Raw genomic sequence first — 22,284 nt, 5'->3', positions numbered from 1 at the left:
CAATGCGGAAGTCCAAAACTTTTCAATTTGAAAATGCACATTTCAATGTCGTTAGTGCTTTTACAAATGGTTGTAGTCGAGTTAACTGATCATGTTCTGTTGAATATTCATATTTGATAGATTATAACACGACAAGCGCTTAGGTTTGTGTGCAATTTAGCAGTTTATTTAGGCAGTTGTGGATAGGAACAATTCCGACACTGTCCATTCAAATAAACACAGGTCACTCTTGGAAAGTAGGGTCCCTTTACACAAAGCAGTTCAGACAAATTCCACTCCGAACACTGACATTTCCCCACACATTCGCCTTTCGATATACATACATACGGAGAAAAAAAAAAAAACACACCCGAAATTAAACCCTTACCAAAACTTAATGATTCTGATTTTCAACAAAGTTAACTTGGTGTTCAGTCGGAATGAAATGTAACATTTTTTTTTTCTTTTAAAGCCGTCAACATCAGCAATCACTGATACTGCTTCATAGAAACACAATGTATTGTGTCACAAAAGTAAAAGGGGAAAAAAAAAACCTTCCGTTAAGGATCAGAGGTCCGCAGTAGTTTGGCAAAATTAATTCAAAACAATACAAGTGTTATTGTTTTTTTTTTTTCTTATGTGTGATTTATCACTGGGGAAAAAAAAAGGATCAATAATTCAAAAACAACAGTACTGATGATGATCATAAGGCAGCGGCGGGGAACTTTTTGTCCTATTTTATTCCTCCAAAATTTCTGAGAAAAAAAAAAAAAATCCTCCCAAAGTGTATTATTAATTAAACAGTTATTAAAGTTATTGTAGGTTCCCCGCTTCGGCCGTATAAGGCAATCCGACAGCAGACGATAACACATTTCCAGAACGAGTGACACATTCATAAGCTTGTCATGCTTTTGTAGTCGATTGGAATTAAGTACACACACCAGGGGAATTGCTGATAACATTTTTTAGCAAAACTGCACAAACCAAAAAAAGACAATTCTCAAATCAATACAACACAATTCCAAATGATTTACATCATAACAAAACTAGCAAAGTATAACAAATGTCATTTTAATAGTTGACAATGGGGGGAGGGCTCAGAATTTGGACTCACGACTAGCTTGGGGGGGGGGGGGGGGGGGGTTCCAAACTGATTTAAGTGTTAAGATTGTCAAGTCAAAATATCGTAAGCTACTGTTTTTACTGATCATCAAGGAGGCACACGATTTCTTGGCAATTCACACACTAGCCTCCGGTGCTTTAGCAAGAGTTGATACACACGAATTGAATAAGTTGTCAATTATGATTGACAAGTGATGCTGATTGGAAAAAGCAGGGGGGGGGGGGAAATCCAGCAACAGATCTCAAAAAACAAAATGTTCACTTGGTTTGGATTTACACGGCGTCGTTCAAGTGACACAATTTTCACTTTTAGTATTATGAGCAGGTCGCTACAGAGATAAAGCCAGAGACTGGAGGTATTGTCAATTTTGCTGTCAGGATATGAGTCACTGGTAAATTGATTATCGGTGTGAAGTCGGAATTAAGACACTTGGACCTGCAGGGTAAATCCACCCTTGAAGTATTGATGTATATATATGGGGAAAAAAAAAGTCCTAACATGAATTAATCTGCAATTAATTGACATCATGTCCACAAATGTTTACAATGGCCAATAAATGCCACGGGATGGCGTCAAAGCACTTCTTAGCCACGGCTGTAGCCTGGCCGATTGACCCTCCTTCCTTGAAATTCAACTTCAGCATCAAAGCACTATTTGGACATGGCTGAACGAAGCGTCTTCCCTCAACAACGTGGCGTCAAAGCACTACTTTGACTTCAAGCTCCTCACCTCACTTTAACATCGCTTCTTCGCACCACTTTTAGATTAGATGACAAGGCGAGCATTTCAACAAATACGTTGCCAAGATAAAACAGCATCATTCGAGGGGGGGGGGGCACTTTAATACCGATCGATGAACTTAGTCCACACAAAGCGGATGTGTGGGGGGGAGGGGGGGGTCATTGCACTCCCTAACAGCTCGATGAAAGCGCCACCACTTGTGGAAAAAAAAACAAGAGCAGCAGGAATGAAAAGAAAGGTGTGCAAAGATGCTTCTTCCTTCACCCGCACAGGAAAAAAAAAAAAAGTTGATCTTATTTTTTTTTTTTTTTGCACTGGAAGCTGGCTGACTGGACAGTACAGCAAATTCAGTGTAATCACTCCAGAAGATGTTAAGATATTGATCCAAAATATGCTCTCGGCGTCTCCCCGGCATTCTGGGCCGAGCCGCCGTTGGACTGCATGCTTATTGCTAAGAAGACACTCGGAGAGCAAACAAGGCTATAGCGATCGACGTAAGTGTGTGTGTGTGGCGTGTGTGTGCGTGTATAGCGAGCTATCGTGCGAGCAGTTTGATGAGGTTAGCGCACATCTCAAAGAACTCGATGGTGTGGCTGCCCGGGCGAGGCACAGACAGGACGTCGGCGCCCCCCGTCGAGTCGATGGATGAGGTGAGCGAAGATGCCAGCGAGGCGTCGGCGGCCGTCTTGGCCTGCGAGGCGGCGCTGGTCGATGGGGGGGAGTCGGCGCTGTCCGCCTCGCTCTTGATGGTGGTGCGGTAGTTGCCGACCGATCCCGAGCGGAGAGGCGTCGCCGTGCCGGATTTGGTTTCCAGCATGTCGTCTGGGGGGGAAAAAAAAAAATACATTTTCAAAAAAAAAATCGATCAAATAAAAAAACAATGAGCGTCACGAGCGTCGGACGCACCGTCTATACTTCGGAAGTCGAGGAGGTAGGTCCGGCTGTCCACTTGGTACAGTTGAAGGCTCATCTTGGTCTGCATGCCCGTCACTGGGTTTTTCCTCTTCACGCGCAAATAATAAGGATTCACAACCTGAAAGGTAAAAAATGAACAATGAAGTCACACGTCCAGTCGGCAGCTGTTGAGCTCCACTCCATCAAAACCAAATGGCTGACCTTCCACTCGTAGTCGAGCTGCTTCATGGCGCGACACACTTCGGTCATGATGTCGTTGGGTCTGCTCTGGCTGCGGATGCCCAGGTGCCACTTGGCCCGCCGCACGCCCTGGTGCTTGGATTTTTGCGGATTCAGCTCGTCCAAGGTGTGGCGGGGCCGCGGCGGCGTCTCCGCCACCAGGAAGGGCACGCGCTCCGGGTGGGGCTTGACGCTGGCCGCCAAAGAGGTGCCGGAAGAGCTCAGGTGCTGGTCGTCCAGGAAGGAGTCGGGCGGGCTGGAGGCCAGGTAGAAGTCCTTGGCCTCGTTCATGATGCGGCGGTTGTCGATGATGAGGTGGTAGGCCACGGCCAGCGGGTCCTGGTGGTTGCGGCTGTAGATGCAGGCCAGGACCTCCTCCTCTGTGCACTCAAACTTGTCGCACACTTCCTTTAGGGCCTCGTCGTCGATCATGTTGTTGCTGTACGACGGGTCCTCGGGGAACAAGTACTTGGGGATGTCCTGCTTGAACCAGTCATCCTCTCTGTGAGGGAAAACAAATACTTCTCACGCATCACGTTACAAATACTTTTCATGCAGCGCCGCCGGTGGCCAGAGGGTGGCGGTAATTCCCCAAAACGATTTGATAACCAGCAAACGAATGCAGATGGGAGAAAAAAAAAAAAACTGAAGCAGTAGTCAAGGCAACAAAGGCGTGATGTTCCTCACCTGATCTCTTTGATGGTGGCTCTCTTCATGGGGTCCACCTGCAGCATGTGCTTGAGGAGGCTGGTGACGGCGGGGTTGAGGTACGGCGGCGTGAAGAAGATGCCGTCGCAGATCTTCTTGAAGAGCGTGGGCACGTGGTCGTCGTCGAACGGCAACGTGCCGCACAGCAGGGCGTAGAGGATCACCCCGCTGCTCCAGATGTCCACCTCGGGCCCGGCGTACAATCTGACAGCAGAGGCGAGCGTGGGAAATGTGAAATCGTGTCAAGAGTATTGACAGGTGCTGGCGGAAGATGTTCAGAACCTTCCAGAGATCACTTCAGGAGCAGCGTAGTTGGGGGAACCGCAACTGGTCCGCAGGAATTCTCCATCAGACATCATGTTGGATAAACCTGGACGCAAAGATTTTGATGTGGATACACGTCATTGATTTCATGAGCTTTACGCCAGGACTGTTTCTAATCCGAATTGCATCTGTCCAAGTGGGAGGATATGAGCAGAATTCGCCGACTCCTTGACGTGAACTGATCAGATCTGGCCTTGACGTCATTCTTACCAAAATCGGCAATCTTCGCATTCATGTGCGCGTCCAGCAGCACGTTTTCCGGCTTGAGGTCCCGATGCACCACCATGTGCCGGTGGCAATAATCCACGGCTGAGATGATCTGCTGGAACAGTCGACGACTCTCCTTCTCGTCCAACTACCGGAAGAAAAAAAAAGTGCAAATTGAGCGCGAGGTGAGAAGCACAAAGTGACGCCTCCCGTCGTGTTCTGACATCTCGGTGAAAAGTGCAAGGCTGGCAGCGACGCCGCGTTCCTCTCGCCTGGCTGCTCGCAAAATTGCTCTTCGTGATGACATAAGCAACAAGACTCTAAACTAAAGACTCTCTGTGCATCACGAGTTTGTCTTTTTGTGCTCCTTTGGTGTGTGTGCACCATGGCCACCAGGGGGCAGTATAAAACAAACAGCCGATACATGAAGAGTTTCACAACCAAGTTAAAAAGCTGCAGTCATTTTTTTTGCTTTGGGTAAACAATATGATCTACTTGTGATGCTAATTTGATGAGGCCATTAATGGAATTTTTCACAGCATGTTAGCATGTTCTTCAAAAGTGATGTGGTTTGATCCAATTATTTTTGTCTTATGTTGTCCCATACAAAATGGTCACCACCAAAAAGAGGAGATGCGGGGAACGAAACTACCTTTCCATTCTTGAGAATGTAGTCAAAGAGCTCCCCTCCCGAGACGTACTCCATCACCATGAAGATATCCGTCGGGGTGCTGATCACCTGATAGCTGTTTAGAACAAAATACGAATTAGGCCAACAGTGCACGGCCAGCGGAAACAAACTTAGGAATGTTAAAAATATTTTTTAAGTTAAAAAGAGTTTTGAAGGAAGGGCCGCTTTGTCACCACTGACCCCTGTATGGGTTGAATTTAGCAATTTTACATTACACCTAATTGTGAGGGGATAAACGCGGCTCAGACGGATATCATCCCAAATGGATGGAAGCCTCCATTTGAGGCTGGAAATAGCCCAGTGGGTGGCAATGATGTGAGGGATTAGGGGACTCGCCCGTGGATTGTAATCTAGGACTCACAGTTTAATAATGTGGGGGTGCCTGAAAAGCTTGAGGTTCTGGATCTCCCGGCGGATCTTGCCCACCACATCCAAACTGCGGATCTTCTGCCGGTTCAGGATCTTCACTGCTACTTGGTGCTTGGTCAGCTCGTGTTGGCCCACTGGGAGAAGATACAAAGAAAACAATGACTACCAACATTTTGCCCATTGTAATAGTTTCTTGTGCACTAAAGAGGATTTCAAACAGGGACTTAAAAACGAGAATGCTGCTAAACAATTTGCCTGTAAAGTTAGTAAAGTTTTTTTTAATGATTCTATAACAATGCTTACCAACCTTTATTGAGCCGGGGTAAATATTTTACAACAGGAAAAACTCAAAGCACACCGTGCATGGTGCTTGTTTGGTATGTAACGATGATTTTTTTTTTTTTTTTTATCTGCATATTTGGGTGGAAAGGTGACCAGAACTGGAAAGAGCGACAGTGCTATTTTTTTTTTTATGTGACTAATTTTGGATCAAGTTGCAACTTAATAGCTGCGCTGCTTGTTGAGTAACTGCTAAGGGTACAAAAAGAAACAAAGACTTCAAAAAGAACAATGGCAGTGGGCTTAATTAAACTCAGGTCACGTCACTTGTTTCTCACCAAATGACAAAAGTTCACAGTGCCACCCCCCTCTCCGCCCCTCCCGTCCCCACGAGTGTCGCTTCAAACTCATTTACCTACAGATTTAAATACCTCAACTTGACAGTCTTTTCAATTGAAGCCAAAGAAACATGCCCGGCGGCGTTTAGCGTATAGCGGCAGGATTTTTTCAATAAAAAAAAAAATGTGGATCGCGTGAGCGTCATTTAAAAGAGCTTCACTTCCCGGTGGCTACCTTGACAAGCGACTTGTGGCTCCCTGCGGCTAACCACCAACTCTACTGCCCTCAACAAAACCAGCTGGTGCTAACCGGCGGTGTGTGGCGACGTTAAGTCGCCGCAAACAAGTTGAGCAAACGAGCAGCATGACGAGACAACAAGTGCGAAACCTTACCCGGGTTTGACAAGTTAGCTTTGCCAATTAGCCGCGATGCTAAAAAGCTTCGCCGGCCACCATCTTTCAGTTGAAGTAAGTGAGGGGAGGGGGGGGGGGGGGGGGGCTCCTGTCTCGCTGCTTCTTACCTTTAACCTTCCCGAACGTGCCCACTCCGAGCGTGTCGCCGAGAATGTAATGTCCGATTTTGACTCTGCCCTCGTGTTTGAGTTTCTCCGTCGCCATCTTCCCGCAGTGTCCTCGCTAGCCAAGCAGCAAGCGACGGGCACGGATGGACTGCGAGCTCCGACTCCGAGCTCCAAGAGAGCCTCCGCGCCGCACGTAGTGGGAGGGGCCGACGCAGACGACGCTGCCGTTGCTTGCCGGACGTAGTTAAACGTAAATGACGTAGCGTGATACCTTCAGGCTACCCTCGGAAACGTGATGTTCATTTAAATCCCCGCTGATGAATTCATTTTCCAATCATTTGTTCTTTTCAAGCATGTATGTGTTATTTGGTACGTCACCACCAAATAAAATCAACTTCTAAACACCAGTAAGGCTGTCCTAGTTTGTCTTTACAAAAAAGTTAAGGTTAGGGAACACCCTCGCGTCCTTATCTCCTGTTTACACTCAACGGGCACTTCCCGCTAATCAAAACAAAACGATCTCCTGTTTACACAATTCGCCATCAAGGTCAACTCAAAAGAGACGTTGGTCTCCAAACTATGTTCATATAATTGCTTAAATGGCTGTCTTTGTGAAGAATTCATCATAAAGCCAAAAGATTTGTAAGACTTGACAGCTTCAAGGTCCCCCCATCAACTCCTTTTTACGTTGCGTTTACGTACTTTGATCACCCTTTATTGTCTTCCTATTTCAGCATACATCCTCGCTCACTGCATGAACAAAGTGACCAGTAGGTGGCAGCAGATTGCTTAAAGAAATGAATCAAAGCAATTGAATAGGGTGTTATAAAGTGACTAGCATGTTATGACAGTCTAAGTGAGTTGGGAAATGGAAACCAAATCAAGTCCTTGTGCTTAAGTGTGCTCCGCTAATTCCCTCTTTTCATTTAGAAGCAACACATGAATCATATGCCGCAGTAAACACAGTATCAGAAGACTGTTTTATTCCTTTGGTGTCTGCAAAAAAGAAACAAAAACAAAGGGGGAAAACAATGTGCATTTTTTTTAATAAACAACGCTAAAAAGAAAAAAAAGCCTGCACGCTGTGAAACAAACACCAGCTCAAGGTCAACCAAAAACACATGAAATGGGCCTTAAAATGACACAATCACAGTTAGACAGTGCGAGTGGAGATTGAGAGGCACAAATCACAGCACACACACACACACAGGACAACAAAAGTGAAATTGAGTGGTACATCCAAGTCCCTTACGCTTGAAAAATGGGAAAAAATAAGACTAAGGACTAAAGACTAAAACAAATAGCATCAGCGTACTCTAATGGACTTCATTTGGAGAAGATGCTCTGGCTCAATTTCAGGCTAAATATACTCTCCCAAATATTGACGAGACACGTAGAGTGTTAGCAGCCGACTCGGTAGCTGCCATATTTTTGTCACTTGTGATGTGTTTTTTTTTTTTTTTTGTGCGTCTGTTTGGAGTAGTTAGGGACTGTCAAAATATTCTTCATTGAAATCATATCCTGAACATCCAGCCCAAATATTTCTTCAACGGATCTCAAACTTTGAGGTACCACTGTAAAAAGTTCGAAACATTGACAACTTTGACAATGACGCAGTGTTAAAAGGAGGAGGACGATCAATCACTCAAAGTACAACATAACAAATGCGACAAAACGTGAAGAGCGATTTCACGGATTTGTGGATTTACTGCTTGGACCGCGCATTTGCACGAGCTCCCTGTCGGTTTGGTACCGAGGCACTTGGAAAGATCATGATTGTGCTGCTGTTATTGTTTGCACCCGTAAATGGCAGTCCTCCTGCCTGCATGCGCGCTTGACCTCAACCAAGCGCCAGGTCAAAGTCCAAAAGGCGGACCCCACAAAACTAGTTACTGATTCCAGATCAGCGTGCCGGCTCCGCGGGCGGTGGAGCCCGTAATCTCTCAAACGCCGACCGAGGCGGGCGCGGCGAGAATCCTTGCGAGGCTGCCACGGAAATGGGATGAAGAAAGCTGATTGTGCCGCTCGAAAAATAAAAGCGTCTTCCCTTCATACGCGACACTCAACTACTTAGAAAAAGAGAAAACAACTCGACGACGTTACACGTCCACTACTGATGCTACAATGCACCTAAAGGATAATATTCACAGTCAAACATGGAATACCGACAAGCTCTAACGCCTCACTAAAATGGCCTCCTTTGTCCATCAGTGGGTAAGAAAATCGGAAAGACGCCCGTGAAGGCAGGAAAGGGAGGAGGAGGAGGGAGGGGGGGGGGGGCGATGAGTGGTGGGCAAGCTTAAGGCAGGCTGGAGATGTCCCGCTTCGGAGGCGGGCCGTCCGGCTTGCAGGACGGCGCCCCGTTGGCTTTGTCTTCGAAGATCAGGACTCTGCGGGAAGATGGAGAAAGGGTCAAAAACAAAATGGCCGTCCTGGATGGCGTTGATGTGCAACATTTTTGTCCGCGCGCCGGCGGGGGTCAAGCGTCAAAGGGATGATTGTACGCACTGAAAAGATTTGCAGGCAGCTATTTTGAGACAGCGTCTTTTAATTTCCTTTTTGGGCAAACTGGCATGCGGGGCTCCAGTAAGCCTCCGAGAAAAGTCAAGCAGATGTTGAAAGAGCGGCTGATGCTCATTTTGTTTTCCACTGCTGGCATTTTTTTTTTTTTATGGATTTTCAATGTTCTCCGTTTATCGCGATGAGCCGCCCCGAGTACAAATTAGGATCTTAATGGACGTTAATTCTCCATGAAGTGTTTTGTCTTGTGCCAAGCGCTTGGAAAAGCATTCCTCCTCCTATCGCACTTTCGCCGCGAGCTCAGGAGCTGCATTTTTCGCCTTTGCAGCCGCCAGCGTTTGATTAGGAATTCAGTCAATGCTGTGGAATGTTATCAATACGGCATACAAAAGTTCTGCTCCGGGCCTCCCCGAAGGTTCTTTTCAGTTGCTGGGCTGAGGGAGTCACGGTTACATTCCTCAACAAGTTATTATGTGGTGGCGAGACATAGTGACATTAACTCATTGTCACCACACAGTTGAGTTTTGAAACACGCTTGAAATATGTGAAAGCTTTGTGGACAGTCAAATCAGGGCAGGGCAGGGCCAACTAAATGCCAGTGGAGTTCCCGCCCGGCATACGACCAGGCCCTCTGGCAATATCTGCCAATCTGTTTCCTTTGGGTGTTTTGTGGGCCGCCCATCCATCACCGGTATCGGCGCGATCCCCGGAATACGAATAGCGCGCGGATGCAAACCATCCACGCTGATCCGCGCGTCCCGAGAATGAACGACAAAACTACTGCACCGGGTGGTGTATGTTTTTGGGGATGGAGGGCAAAAGGAGGAAAAGTTGTGCATTTTTTCCGCGGGTTGGCGCATTTAAGGATAAGGAGATTTGCCGACTAAACGGTGCGGCCGGCTTAGTCCCGCAGAGCTGACATGCATCTCGCCCCCGAAGCCGGCTGCTTTAAAAGAGATCAGCCGCGATAACCCGATTCAAAATAGCGGCAAACGTCACGGTGCCTTGCAACAAAAAATATCGAAATATATTTGTGTATTAATGACTCCCATGCCACGGTACAACACTGACCTTTAAGTCCAAAACTTGTGCGCATTTATCGGTGACTCACCAATAATCACCTCCCTGACTAATCACATGATCACATGGCTAAGAATAACGCCGGCCCGGGTTTTGTCGCCATGGAGATTAACGGCCGAGGCGGCCGGTGACATCAGCGTTCATCTCCCCGGCCGCACGACACAATTGGCTGAGGCGGATGGTTGCGAGATGCCCGCGCGCTGGGAACTCACAGTTTGAGCACGGCCGAGCGTTTGCCCAGCATCATCTTGACAAAGTCCCTGTAGTCGATGGTGTTGCTGCTGCCGCCGCCCGTCACCTCCATGATCATCTTCTTCAGCTCCAAGTGCGTCTTGGGAACGCCCAGCTTCTCCATCATCCGCTTGAGGCCCATCAGATCTGAGAGGCCGGACGAATCCATCCGTTATTTTGGTTTCTTTTAAAATGGCCGAGCAAATGTTTCAGCCTCTCGGCGATGAATTTTTTTTCCGACGACAATGACACAAGGTTTGTCATTGTCCCCCGGCTGTTGACTTTGCACGTTGAGTCAACATTCCGGTTACTCACCGATCTCGCCTTGGTCATTCAGGTCAAATTCAGCATATTTATCTGTGGAACAAGGACAAGAAGAGATAAGAAAAAAAAAAAAAAAAAAAAAAAAAAAAAACTTCAAGCAGCTGATGCCGACAGGCGGCTTTTGTCTCAAGGCGCAGCTGACCTGAGGCCGACATTTGTTTTCGTTGTGCACAGAATTATACTCCAATAATGTCCACACAAAACATGGAGTCAGATTTATGCGACACACTTAAGTGACAGGAACAAGAGTGTTTTTACATCTGCTGTTTGGAAAAGCCTGCTTCTCTCCTAAAATATCGCCCTTTTTCCTCTCCTCTAGTCAGATTACACGTTCTGCCGCACAATGGCAGCTGTGTGTGTGTGTGTGTGTGTGTGTGTGTGTGTGTGTGTGTGTGTGTGTGTGTGTGTGTGTGTGTGTGTGTGAGACGGAACTGTGTTAACTGTGTGAACCCGTGGGGAGCGGGATGGGACAATGATCAGCCTGTTCCCAAACTTGGGGGAGTAGGCCTCCTCTCATAACACACACACACACACACACACACACGCACACACGCACACACGCACACAGACGCACACACGCACACAGAGTGCACAGCTGAGTGGGACACAGTCTGTTGATCATCTGCAGCCGCAGAAAACAAGCCGACCCGAGTCTGCGGCCTCTTTCGAGTCCCGACACTGGAGTCGTCTATTCAGCCAGACACCAACGTGCTGCTTTCAAGGACATCTGGAATTTAGGGACACGTGGACATTCCCAACATACCAATACACCATATTGCGTCATATGGCATCATATATGTCAGCAACGAGTGCTGCTTTGTTGTCATCTCGGTGGCAAGGAAATATTTGAAAGGCAAAGGCCTCGTTTTGTCCTCGCGTGGGATCGATTGGCTTTTTTTTTTTTTTTTAAGAAGGGGCAAGGTCAGTTCCTGAGATTTTTGTTTAACGGTGTTTACCCAATCTAAAATATGTGCCTTGGCTCAATAGAAGGTGGGGAACATTGCTTTAGCAGATTTGCGATTTGAAATTCTCAGCATGAATAACAGTGCATGCCACATCGCGACAAAAGAAAGAACAAGCACGCCAGTTTTGGTCTCCACGGTTCCATCCTCAGGGAGTCTTCTGTTGTGGCTTCTCTAAGCAGCTTGACGTCATGCTGACATGCGCCGCCGCCGCCGCGGTACAACAAGGTTGACGACGAGGAATATTCACCCTTGTGTGCGTTTAAACTGTTTATATCTCACAATGAGGTCGTAACAATGCTTTTTGTGTCCGCTGGCGGGCGGGAGTAAAGTTCTGCAATGCGTGATAACAGCGGGCGGCGATAAAAAAAAAAAAAAGAAACATTCTGCCGCATTCCATCGCGGGCCGGACTTGGCCTCGCCAAACCTCAACGCAGCCTATTCCCACACGGGGACGAAAGTGTTTGTGTGAAGACGTTTAAAAAAAAAAAACAATTGAGGCAGTAGCGCAACTGACTGCTTACTTTTGAAACCTTCCAGATTCTCTGCGAGGTCCTCTTCATCCCTGTACTTTTGGTCCTCCAGGAATTCCTGATCAGAGGTAGAAAAGCACAAGGATTAAGACAATTCTTGCTGTCAAAAAGGCTTAAATACACGATGACTCGCACGACGGGGGCGCTCGTCCTGGTTGATTCGTCACGACACGTGACTTTATAAAAGTAGGGCACCTCGTCGGTGCGTGAAGGAGAAAAAAAAAAAATGCCAGGAGGGCTCCGCGCTAATGAAATGATAATGAAGCAATTCGCCATGTGGAGTCACATTCTCGTCTGACCTCCAAAAGTCTGCCGTGTTTCAAATGAAGCGTGATGAAGATCAAGAGCAGTCTGCTTCCAGCGTACAAATTGGAATTTTGGAAGGCACCAGTCCTGACACCACATCTGGTTGCTACCAGAACTACAAAGAGTTGCTGGATATTTGCCCTTGTAGAATTTTCCAATGTCATGAGTGGTGTTAAAACTCTTTGAGCATTTCTTCGATGTTCTTGATAAGCATTTCAAGGTTGTATTCGTAGGCGGGGGGGGGGGGGGGGAATGACTAGGCATACTAGTGAGGACAAAGAGCTCGCCTCCAATAGCTTTTCATAGACGCCTGCTCCAGGAAGAATATAAATCAGCAGATATTTGGCTCACAACGCTCATCTTGGGGGAAACCCCCTTGCTCCAACGAGCACATGACATAAATAATAATTAAAAAAAAAAGAATACAGCGATGCACAGGAATGTCCCAACAGGCCTCAGGAATTGCGTTTTCATCTTCTCACAAAGAAGAGGCCAAAATTGAATTGGCCAATAATACATGTAAAAGAGGAGCTTCATATTAGCGCCAGACAAAGAACCTCATTGATAGTCCATGGAATAGCGCACATGCACGCGCACACCTGTCCCCCCCCCCCGGGGTGAAAACGCCGACAAGACAGGTGTAACGTCGGTAGTGGAAAGCATCGGCGCAGACAAACCGAAGATGAAATAAAGCACAATGAGGTCAGACATTTTCACATTGACGTCCCCGAGCTTCGTCACACTGTCAAGTGCACGCGCGTACTTCCAAAGTCGATACGTTGGCCGCCAAATAATTAAACAAACAAAAAGAGACCGTTGGATCTAATTTACCTGATTCACCTCTTCCAGTTTTTGCCTTTGTTGCTCCTTTAATAGCCCGAAGGCTTTCCCTCCTAAATGAAAGATAAAGACATTGAAAATGGACGTGACCTAGCTTAAACCATCCAATGTAATGACTTGAATTGAAGCGCGTCACCGAAAAATAAAATCCAACACAAAATTTGGTTTTACCTTGTAAGTTTTTACTCGCAGGCATCCCAACCGTTTTTGTTTGCGTGTTATAATCCAGTTTACGGGTAAATGTAGAGCCAGGAAGGCCACCGCAAGCGTGCGGGTGATGCTCCTACCTCGCTCGGTCAAAGGCTGCGTGTGTTTCCCACCCACTCCGTCTGAAGCCACCGGCAACCGCTGAATCAGAAGACCCACTAAGATAATCCATATCCGGTAATGTTTATTCACAATAAATGACAACATTTTCGAAAGCTTCGCTTTTACGACGCAATAGCCATAGAAATAAAAGTGTATTCGTTTCTTTTAGCATAAAAAAAGTAATAATGTTTTCAAAAGCATGTCTGAAAGCCACAAATGCGCACAACGATGGCAGTCTGAAGCTTTTATTTTGTAACACACAACTTTGCGTTCCGCTGTGAATTGTAATCACGCTCGCCATCGTGTGGCCAAACTAAATCTTGATCAAATGAGATGGATGGACTCATTGAAAAGTAAACAAAATATTGATTAAGTATTGTGAATTCGGTGTGTTCATGAACAGTGGTTTAAATATCAATAATGTAAACAATGAAAATGGAGCAGATTGTGAATGAACCCGAAAGCGACCATTTATTTCCCCCGCAAGGTGGCGTTCATAGATAAAGTAAATGATATTGTGCTGATAGTTCAGCAACTACACTACATCATAAATCATATATATAGTTAAAAATTGTCTTTAGTAAAACAAAACAAAAAATAGTCAAGCTGCATTTTGGGGAGAATTGATAGGTGTCAATTAGTGGTGAATTTTTGCTATTGGCGACAACCATTTTAATTGCAAAGTTTTTCAACAAAAGTCGACTTTTTTATGATGCCACCGAGTTTGGGAAAAAAAAAGCTAGTTTTTAATGTTTTGAATGTCTACATGGACCAGAATCAAGCTGACTGGTCGCATCGTTTAATGCAGTCGGTGCAAATGCGTTCCTGGCTCAAATGTCGCCGTAGGTCATAATTCAGAATCACGTGCGGGAAAAAAACAAAAACGAGACTGTACAAGGAGGTGAACCGGGCCAGGGGTTAAGGGGTAATTGCATCCTTGGAGGTTTTCGGGCAGGAAAAAAAAAATCCGTAGAAAGAGAGGAGGAATAAATAGCTGCGGGGAAGAGAGCCGGGAAGAGTCAAAGACTGCACAATGAGGCAGATGAAACTGCGCCGTGAGCAGAAAATGCGATTTAGATTTCATTTACCTTACCTTAGTGTGATTTAGGCCAGCAAAGTGGAGATTTTGTTTTTTCAAATAACAATCTTGAAGGTGAACACTTAAATCTATCAACTATGTAGAAATGTGTCAAACCTTGATCAACTACATTCATCGTGACTAAAAACTGGCTCAAATTCTCAAGGGTGTTCCTAATGTGTGGCTATGATGGTGTTTCTAACAGCGGCCACAAGAGGGCAGCATCGAGTCACGCTTGAGTCGCTTTTCCACAGACTGCATGAATATTCCGATATTTGGAAGATGGTTAGTTGCTCTGCATGAGCTGGAAAAGACTCTTAAATGGCCACTTTGAAACAAAATGGCCGACTTTGAAGCACTTGAGACATTTTTGTGGGTCCACTCATGATGGACAAAGTGAAACTGGCTTTTGGGGCCGAGTTTTAACACAAGATGGGAGGAGTGCTAACTGCTGAGTTATTACAGATTCTCGTTTTATGGCAAGTCATTAAATTTCACTACGCCCACATGCAGCGATGAAAACTTGTGGTACAAATTGAGAAACCATTGGATAAAATCTCTAAGATGACTTTGCCTTTGAAGGACAGTTGCAAATAGGCCAAAAATTCAGACTTTGTCGTCTGTTGTTACATTCATGTTGCTCATATAAGGCAAATTCGACATACTACAAATAGTTTTACTAATGAGGCAAATGTGTGCAGTAGTTAACATGAATGCGCTAATTGCTAAGTAGCTAGCTTAGCTAGTAGCTAAGTGAAACCAGCTTAGGGGGGGTTGATTTTTTTTAATTTTAAAATTACTACCTGGTTTGTGGGGCACTAATTGGCCGATTTATGACACTGCTTGGGGCCACGGCAAAAGTGTTGAAAGAAGACAAAACAAATTGGCACAGCAGCATGAAAGTGAACCTGCTGATTAATGAGAGGCCGGCGCTTCCTTTCCTTTTAATCGAATCAAATTAAATGCTGAAAAAGACACAGCTCGGTGTCACACTTTTCGCTTACGAAGGCCATTTTGTCTCTACAAATTTAGGTGTCGCGAAGCTGACTCGTACGTTTGCTCACCTTCGTGCGAAACAGACGAGCGGGCTAATTGACTTGACTAATTGGTTCAATACGTTTTAATTAGATGATGTGACGAGCTGCAAAACAACAAAGGATGTGCCCCGACCGCGATAATAATGAAGCGGGCGTTATCAATATTGATCAACTTAATTCAATCATGTAATTTGCAAGCTGATGAAAAAAAAAAGTTCTTAGAAAAAAAGGTCGTTTGACGTCACCACCAGTCGATTGCCGACGCAAGCTAGCTCTTGTTAGCATTTTTGGTCCGTTTTCATCATGGCCGCCCTTGCGGTGATTAAAGGGGTCCATTGTGGACAAACGCCCGCCGTGACTCAGTGGCATTCGTTACTGCACTGACTCAGCAGGTCCTGGTGTTTAATAGCTTGCTGATGCCGCTGCTTTTTTTTTTTTTTTTTTGCAAGGTGTCACCATTAATTGCGCCCCGGGCGTATAGGGAAATCGTTCACAAGGCAAGGCGATGACAAAGTCGCTTAGTCACCGCACGTTTTACTTTATAGATCACGTTTGAACATTTATAAGATGGACAGGTTATGTGCTAAGTCACGCTTTTCCATATTTTACCATTCATAATTTGGACAAAATGTAAAAAAGGGCTTTTATTTTTAACATGGTATGTTGCTTTGGTAATCATTTCTTGTAGCAAATTCAGTCAGGACGCCATTTCAGTGCCTTCGTCATATCTGTTTTTATTTTTTACATCTTTTTTTTTTTTTTCACGCCCCCACATCATTGCTGACATATTTTGATGATTTGAGTCAAAAGCCAACCAGAAGGGAAAACGTGAAAACATCTCTGATTTGAAAAGATTGCTGCTATTTTGCCAGAAAAGCTGCGCAGCGGGAAGTTGGCGCTAAATGCATTCACAGGAAGAACATTTTGATATAATACCTGGAAGGATGACGAAAATGAAAGAAATGTCAACTGCCGTGTGAGTGGAGTTGGGTTTGGAGCTTACGGCTCATTTGGAGTGACTAATGTCATGGCTGTTATTCTCTTGCTGGTCAGCGGTTTTCAAAATAAAACATAAAGACCACTCATAATTTAATTGGTTCTGTAAATAAATCAATTCTTCTCAGACCCCCGGCCCCTCAAAATGATTTGTTGTTGTATTTTAAAATATCTTTTATGTTATATGTTATAAGAAAATAGCCCTGCGTTGTATAAAACATCATAAAAGACATTGGAAAGAAATAAACTGCTGTTCTAAAGTGTAAATACTGTACATGCTGAAGTATTTGCGTGGCTTTCAAGGGGCGTGGCCTAGCGCATGACATCAGGAGCCGGAGCAGAGTCAGCCGCTTCTTTCAGTGTGAGCGTCTGGGTGCGAGTTGTGGCCTACAGCAGCAGCTCCGTTTGAGTGTTCTCATCTCAACGCAAAGCGCTAAAGAGTGACGTCGCTCTTCCGAGTCGGGTCACTCTGAGGTCAAAGTACCGGCGTATCCTTTCGTCCCGTGGTTAGCCCCGTCGGCGTTTGCCGCCGGCCTCAGCGCAGGAAGGCGGCAAATGGAGCGCGATGTCCCTCAGACTGTCTCTCTCCCGGACCATCTCTTGCACTTCCTGTTCTAGGAGCAGCAGGCGGCTGCGCTGGCCCTCGGCCGCCGCGCGCAGGGTTCCGATCTTGGCGCCCAGCGGGGGACCCTCCACGCTGCCGCGCAGCGTGCTCAGGCGCCGCGCCGTCTCGTTCAGGATGCGCTGGAAACGCTCCAGAGGCACGCTGCCGTCTGCGGCCCAGAGGACAGATTGAAGAGAAAATGGCAAAACGGCAAATGGCAAACCCACGCAAAGGCTGCTCTGCTAGACAAATATTGAGAGAATTCATTTTCATTCATACATTGATTTCAATTTGTAGGAATTCATTAACAATGAATGTTTCATATTTATTTGGGGGATCATTTTTTTAAGGTAGTACTTACCAATTTTGTCAATGAGCTGGGTGAGGGTGAGCGAGTAGGCCTCCAACTGCATCTTGGCCGCCTCCAGCTCCTTCCTCATGTCGGCCAGAGGGGGCGCCGACTAGGACGTTAAAGCTTGCCCTCAATATTTCGATTTAACCATTCGGGCGACTACGGTAAATACGACACCGTACCTCAGAGGGCACGTGAAACTTTGCGCTCTCAGCTCGCGACGTCTGCGCGTCCAGACTTTCCAAGACGGATTCCACGTGGGAGCCGAGATGGGCGAAGGCGGTCCTGGTGTGCTTGGCCTGCGTCAGGAGGCCTTTCGATTCCTAGAATCACATGCGGTGTGGTTTTGTCGTTCCCAAAGCTCGCCTCTCGTTTGCGTACCTCAGCCACCGTGTCGGCCGTAAGCTTCGCTTCCTGCGAGACGTTTTGGGCCAGGCGGGAGTTTTCCCGCACGGGCTGAAGGGTCTCTCGGATCTCCGAGACCAGTTTGGTGACGCTGGCCAGAACTTTACCCTCCAGGGGCTTCTTCTTCTTCATAGCAGCCCGAGTCTGAGTCTGCAGACCAGGCCATTCACGCACCATGTCTGGGTGGAAAATTCAAAGTATACAAAAGGTTGCCAAGAAAATCCCAATTTTGTTTGTCAGCCTCACTTTCAAGATCTCGATGCAGGCCGATTTCTTCCGACTCCGCCCCTTTTCCCGCCACCACCGAAGCCAAGGCAACCATTTTGGCCCACTGAGCTCGCCCTTGCAGCTGAAGGAGTCAAAAGAGCGGTCAGCACGCCGACGTTCGCCGAGCACCTCGCCGCGAATTTGATCACCTCGGCTGCGCCCTTCAGAATTTCCCGCTTAGCGTTGACGGCCGCCGCTAGGTTGCGAGTGTCGTTTGCCATCTTGCCGATGAGGTCGTCTTTGGAGCCGATGCTTCGATCCAGTTCTTGAGTCTTTTCCAACAACGAGCCGGCGTGCTAAACAACGGCGAGAAAGGTCAGCGGCGGAAAAACGATACGGCTTGATCAAATTTACGGCGGTTACCTCGGCAACGGCTCGGCTGGCGTTTGTGCGGCGGAGCTGCGACGTGACGTTACGCAGGGCGAGCCGCAGACCGCCGACGTCCTTCTGTCGGGCCTCGGCATCGCTTTGGTTCACCCAGGCGGTCAGATTTAGCCGCTGCTGCCGCATCTGCGTCAATCTGAAATGACCTCCATCGGTTAGCCTCGGAACAGTCTTGTCTATTTTCTGTTAGCATTAAGCTAGCACCCAAAGTGGTTTGGTCATTTGAAATACTTGATGACTCATTTTCGACCGTAAACTTCTTTGCTTACCGTCGCGTCAGGTTCTCGATGTATTCGTCAGTGGAGTTGTCCTCCAGGAAGTCCGTCAACAAGGCGACGGCGCCCTTCGAAGTGTTAAGCGCCCTGCCGGCCACGACCTCTATTCGCTCGGCGGCATCTTCGTGGCTATAAGTGCGTAAAACGGAAAGTGTTCAACAAACTAGTGACGGGTGGCAAAGTGACGTACTCACCTCTTCTTGAGGGCTTGAGACTCGTTCACCATCATCTTCCATTCATCCGATCCCGAGTCAACCTCAAAAGGAATGATCTAGAAAGGGAATACATTTCTTGAGTCTTTTCGGGCTTATTGAGATTTTTTGAGGGAGAATAAACACTGCCGAGCGATTCGAGATTCGTCCTTGACTTTCAGACGATGACAAAAAAAAACCGTTTAATCATGATAGACGTACTCACCAAAAAGTTTGGAAACCGAATTAAAAATAGGTCGCAACTTTGAAAGTTTGGCAGCATTCAGAGAAGCAGTCTGCGGGAAAAATGGTGGCCTGCCATGTCGCCAGACTCACCTTGTGAACTTTTTTAATATCTTACACGGTTCAAAGCGGGGGCACAAAAAACAAGAACATCATCATCTCCTGCCATCCCGTCTCCATTTTATTTGGGATCATGCAAATGAAACAAATATGTGGAAAATACATCAACAATTGATGCCTTGGTTCTCCGCCTGCACATTTTTTTGTATTCCCTCCCTGCCGACTTTGCCGCTCAAAAGGTGGAGAAGGATGAAGAGGAGGCGGCTGGATGAGGAATGAAAAGATTTGCTTTGAAGGTTTGCTTTGGTGGGGATTTGGTGGCCTATAAAAGGTGGCTGGGCTCCAGAAGGTTGGAAGCAATTCTCCTTTCACAGCGGCGCCGCCGCCGCCGCCTTAAAGCACGTCGTCAAACACGTATGACTCAAAACTCAACACGATATTTTCACGATGCGAGGCCACTTTGGCCATCAATGAAAATGGCCACTTCCTAAAATCAAAATTATTATATAATATAATAATAGTAATAAAATAAAAAATAGATATATTTTAATCATAATAATAACATTATATAGAAAAGTATTACTTTGATTTGCTTGAAATAAAGAACCCACCATGAGGTCCAGGTCATTTGTGGCCCGCTTCAGTTGCGTCTGGGCTTCGCTGACCATCCTCGCGACGGCGGCTAACGTCCGACACCCGCCTCGTTCTTCTTTGGACCCGTCGCTGCAGTTGGAAGCGTTTGACAAGTCGCGCAGGCGAGCCGCCAGAGCGCCCGCGGACGCCTCCAGCGGGGAGAATTGTCGTACAAAGGCCTCCTGAGCCTCTGGAAGTGAAGAAAAGACCACAAAAAAAAAAGGAATCGGATACCCGGAGTGTGTCCGCGTTTACCTTGGAAAGCCAAAAACTCCTCCAGCGCGTTGGGTAACGTTGGCCCGTCCCGCTGGTTCTCGTGAGTGGAGTCGGTGGGAAATCCCAGCAGGGGACGGCGTTTGCTGAATCGGCTTCGGCAATCCAAACCGGCCAGGAGCTTTTCGGTGTCCTGCAGGCGTGTCCTCAGTTTCTCCGCCTGGAACAAGGCTAGCATTTAGCACTCGGGGTGTACAAAAATAGAACGAACAAGAAAAAAAAAAGGGACTTATTTATCGGGAGGAGGGAAATGCGACATTCCGACAAAAGCAATGAATAAATGAATCGCAATGGAAAAATAAGCGGGGAATGAACACATGCTCGCCATTTATCTACCTTTAGCGCCTTTCACAATTCCTGTAAAAAAAAAATAAAAATAAATCCCGTGTATCTGGTCTGTATAACTCCGACTGATGCTGGAATATCAGAAGAGACAGCATTTTTGCGCCATTGCCTTTTATCCCATTTTTGAAAAAAAAAAAAATGAAAAAAAAAGCAAGCACCCACCGCCGCCTTTAACTACACCGTGATTTATCACTCAGTGTCAAAAAAAAAGCCCAGACCTAAAAACGGAACTTAAAAAAAAAAAAAAAAAATCTGATCTGTTCTTATTCATCCCAAGGCAGGAGATGAAGTATTCCGACAGAAGCAATGAATAAATGAATAACAACGGTCAGATAAGTGGCGAATGAAAGGCCGCTTCATATCTAACAAAGCGGGAAGGGAATTTCTCCAGATATGAGATTTCACCCAAAAAAGTCACTCAACGTGCGGGACATTTGTCCACAGTCGGAGGCATTGTTTTGTTTTTTTTCTTTCTTCCTCCCCACAAAGGTTGGAACACTTGTCACCGCTGACATTATTTTAACCGGCTTTTTTTTCCTTTCAAGATCCTCCTCGGTTTCCGATTTTGTCAACCGACGCGCTCGTTTGTCTTTTTTTCCCGAGGCGGTGCGAGAGAATGCTTACTTTACTCCTTCCCGACAATTCCGGCGACCGAATGTGTTTTTAATTCTGATTATCAGTAATGGGATGACCTTTCTGAGGTGCTCATTATGAATCGAACAACTAATTGGTGTCGTCTGGGGCTTTAAGTCTCGCCTGTTAATCGCTGGCGACAAAATGGAGGTGCGTTTAATTGACGCAGTTCATTCTGGCTTTTATGGGGGGGGCTTTAATTCTTATTATTATTTCGACAAGTAAAGGGCCTTTGGGGAAGCTTTAATTCTTATTTCGACTGATTGGCCTTTTTGGGGCTTTCATTTGCACTGTTCAATTTGACAGCTAAATTGCCGCCAAATTGTATTTTTGTATTCAACGCACCTGCTGCTGCACCAGTCCGTAGCAGGCGGGACACTCCTGGCACTGGTGCGTGCCTCGGTGTAGGAAGTGGTTGGGCCGGCATTTGTCACACTTGGAGCCGGTGAAGCCGGGCCGACACGGACACGTGCCGTTGGCGTGACAGCGCACGGAGACGGAACCCATCGGGTCGCAGTCGCAGGCTGACGCCAGAAGGAGTAGAAGTTCGAAATCTGCCAGCGGCTTTGATCTGGGAAAAAAAAGCCTACCTCTGCATCCTCGTGAGGAGAATCCAAAGAAACCCGGTCCACACGCGTCGCACAACCGTCCCTCCACGCCGCCCCTGCACGAGCACTGCCCCGTGACCGGGTGGCAGGCGACGGACGACGAACCCACGGGGTGACACGAGCACCTGGAGGGAGCCCGTGTTCCTCAAAGTGCTCTTCGGCTGAGTTCTCCTCGCCGTGGCTTTACCTTTCGCAACCTACGCCGTGCCGGAGGTTGAAAAAGCCTTCCCGGCATCGGCCGCAGTCCCGCCCGGCGACGTGTTCCAGGCACGTGCAACTTCCCGTCTCGGGGTGACACTCGGTAGCGTGGCCCGAGGTTCCCGCGGGGTTGCAGCTGCACGCTGGAGATGACGATTCATTTTTACGAGAGGAGACATTTCG

The 22,284-nt window shown here is 46.8% G+C and overlaps 3 protein-coding genes across 4 annotated transcripts in view; all 3 read right to left on the bottom strand.

The window, feature by feature from the left end:
• Positions 1 to 148: 148 nt before the first annotated feature.
• On the bottom strand, positions 149 to 6,639 carry prkaa1 (protein kinase, AMP-activated, alpha 1 catalytic subunit). 2 transcript variants are annotated; one of them, XM_085925577.1, is made up of 9 exons: positions 6,415 to 6,639; positions 5,269 to 5,410; positions 4,869 to 4,962; positions 4,220 to 4,364; positions 3,968 to 4,055; positions 3,665 to 3,889; positions 2,960 to 3,479; positions 2,750 to 2,876; positions 149 to 2,665 (listed from the first exon to the last, which is right to left on the bottom strand). In XM_085925577.1, the coding sequence occupies exons 1-9, from the start codon at positions 6,509 to 6,511 to the stop codon at positions 2,379 to 2,381; spliced, it is 1,725 nt and encodes a 574-aa protein (XP_085781703.1). In that variant the 5' UTR covers positions 6,512 to 6,639; the 3' UTR covers positions 149 to 2,378. The 2 variants fall into 2 exon arrangements, with proteins under 2 accessions (XP_085781703.1, XP_085781704.1); XM_085925578.1 differs by lacking the exon at positions 6,415 to 6,639 and adding an exon at positions 5,584 to 5,902.
• A 736-nt stretch (positions 6,640 to 7,375) lies between these two features.
• aif1l (allograft inflammatory factor 1-like) lies at positions 7,376 to 13,549 on the bottom strand. Its single transcript, XM_085925579.1, has 6 exons — positions 13,382 to 13,549; positions 13,202 to 13,263; positions 12,056 to 12,122; positions 10,561 to 10,602; positions 10,227 to 10,392; positions 7,376 to 8,804 (listed from the first exon to the last, which is right to left on the bottom strand). The coding sequence occupies exons 1-6, from the start codon at positions 13,404 to 13,406 to the stop codon at positions 8,714 to 8,716; spliced, it is 453 nt and encodes a 150-aa protein (XP_085781705.1). The 5' UTR covers positions 13,407 to 13,549; the 3' UTR covers positions 7,376 to 8,713.
• A 2,793-nt stretch (positions 13,550 to 16,342) lies between these two features.
• The window catches only part of lamc3 (laminin, gamma 3), a 38,764-nt gene continuing 32,822 nt past the window's right edge, over positions 16,343 to 22,284 (bottom strand). Inside the window, exons 17-30 of the mRNA XM_085926904.1 lie at positions 22,091 to 22,244; positions 21,886 to 22,028; positions 21,641 to 21,819; positions 20,300 to 20,477; positions 20,023 to 20,234; positions 19,112 to 19,188; positions 18,912 to 19,046; positions 18,622 to 18,778; positions 18,408 to 18,554; positions 18,238 to 18,340; positions 17,968 to 18,170; positions 17,769 to 17,909; positions 17,596 to 17,695; positions 16,343 to 17,403 (exon numbers count right to left, since the gene is read on the bottom strand). Coding sequence (XP_085783030.1) covers positions 17,138 to 17,403; positions 17,596 to 17,695; positions 17,769 to 17,909; positions 17,968 to 18,170; positions 18,238 to 18,340; positions 18,408 to 18,554; positions 18,622 to 18,778; positions 18,912 to 19,046; positions 19,112 to 19,188; positions 20,023 to 20,234; positions 20,300 to 20,477; positions 21,641 to 21,819; positions 21,886 to 22,028; positions 22,091 to 22,244 — 2,195 coding nt within the window. The 3' untranslated portion in view covers positions 16,343 to 17,137. The remainder of the gene's footprint in view (positions 17,404 to 17,595; positions 17,696 to 17,768; positions 17,910 to 17,967; positions 18,171 to 18,237; positions 18,341 to 18,407; positions 18,555 to 18,621; positions 18,779 to 18,911; positions 19,047 to 19,111; positions 19,189 to 20,022; positions 20,235 to 20,299; positions 20,478 to 21,640; positions 21,820 to 21,885; positions 22,029 to 22,090; positions 22,245 to 22,284) is intronic.

Source organism: Syngnathus leptorhynchus, chromosome 12 (assembly GCF_054491065.1).
Source record: "Syngnathus leptorhynchus isolate UIUO chromosome 12, UIUO_Slep, whole genome shotgun sequence".
Lineage (NCBI taxonomy): Eukaryota > Metazoa > Chordata > Actinopteri > Syngnathiformes > Syngnathidae > Syngnathus > Syngnathus leptorhynchus.
The sequence above is the reverse complement of the archived record's forward strand: the minus strand, read 5'-3'. Positions and strand labels throughout refer to the sequence as shown.

What these genes read in the sequence shown, in the direction of transcription:
- prkaa1 (XM_085925577.1), bottom strand. Translation starts at nt 6,511, where the DNA reads ATGGCGACGGAGAAACTCAAACACGAGGGCAGAGTCAAAATCGGACAT. An exon ending in ACATTCTCAAGAATGGAAAG is followed by an intron (nt 4,365 to 4,868) that starts GTAGTTTCGTTC and finishes TTCTTCCGGTAG; the next exon opens with TTGGACGAGAAGGAGAGTCG. An exon ending in GCCACCATCAAAGAGATCAG is followed by an intron (nt 3,480 to 3,664) that starts GTGAGGAACATC and finishes TTTCCCTCACAG; the next exon opens with AGAGGATGACTGGTTCAAGC.
- aif1l (XM_085925579.1), bottom strand. Translation starts at nt 13,406, where the DNA reads ATGCCTGCGAGTAAAAACTTACAAG. An exon ending in GAATCTGGAAGGTTTCAAAA is followed by an intron (nt 10,603 to 12,055) that starts GTAAGCAGTCAG and finishes CTTGTTCCACAG; the next exon opens with ATAAATATGCTGAATTTGAC. An exon ending in CGCTCGGCCGTGCTCAAACT is followed by an intron (nt 8,805 to 10,226) that starts GTGAGTTCCCAG and finishes ATCTTCCCGCAG; the next exon opens with AGTCCTGATCTTCGAAGACA.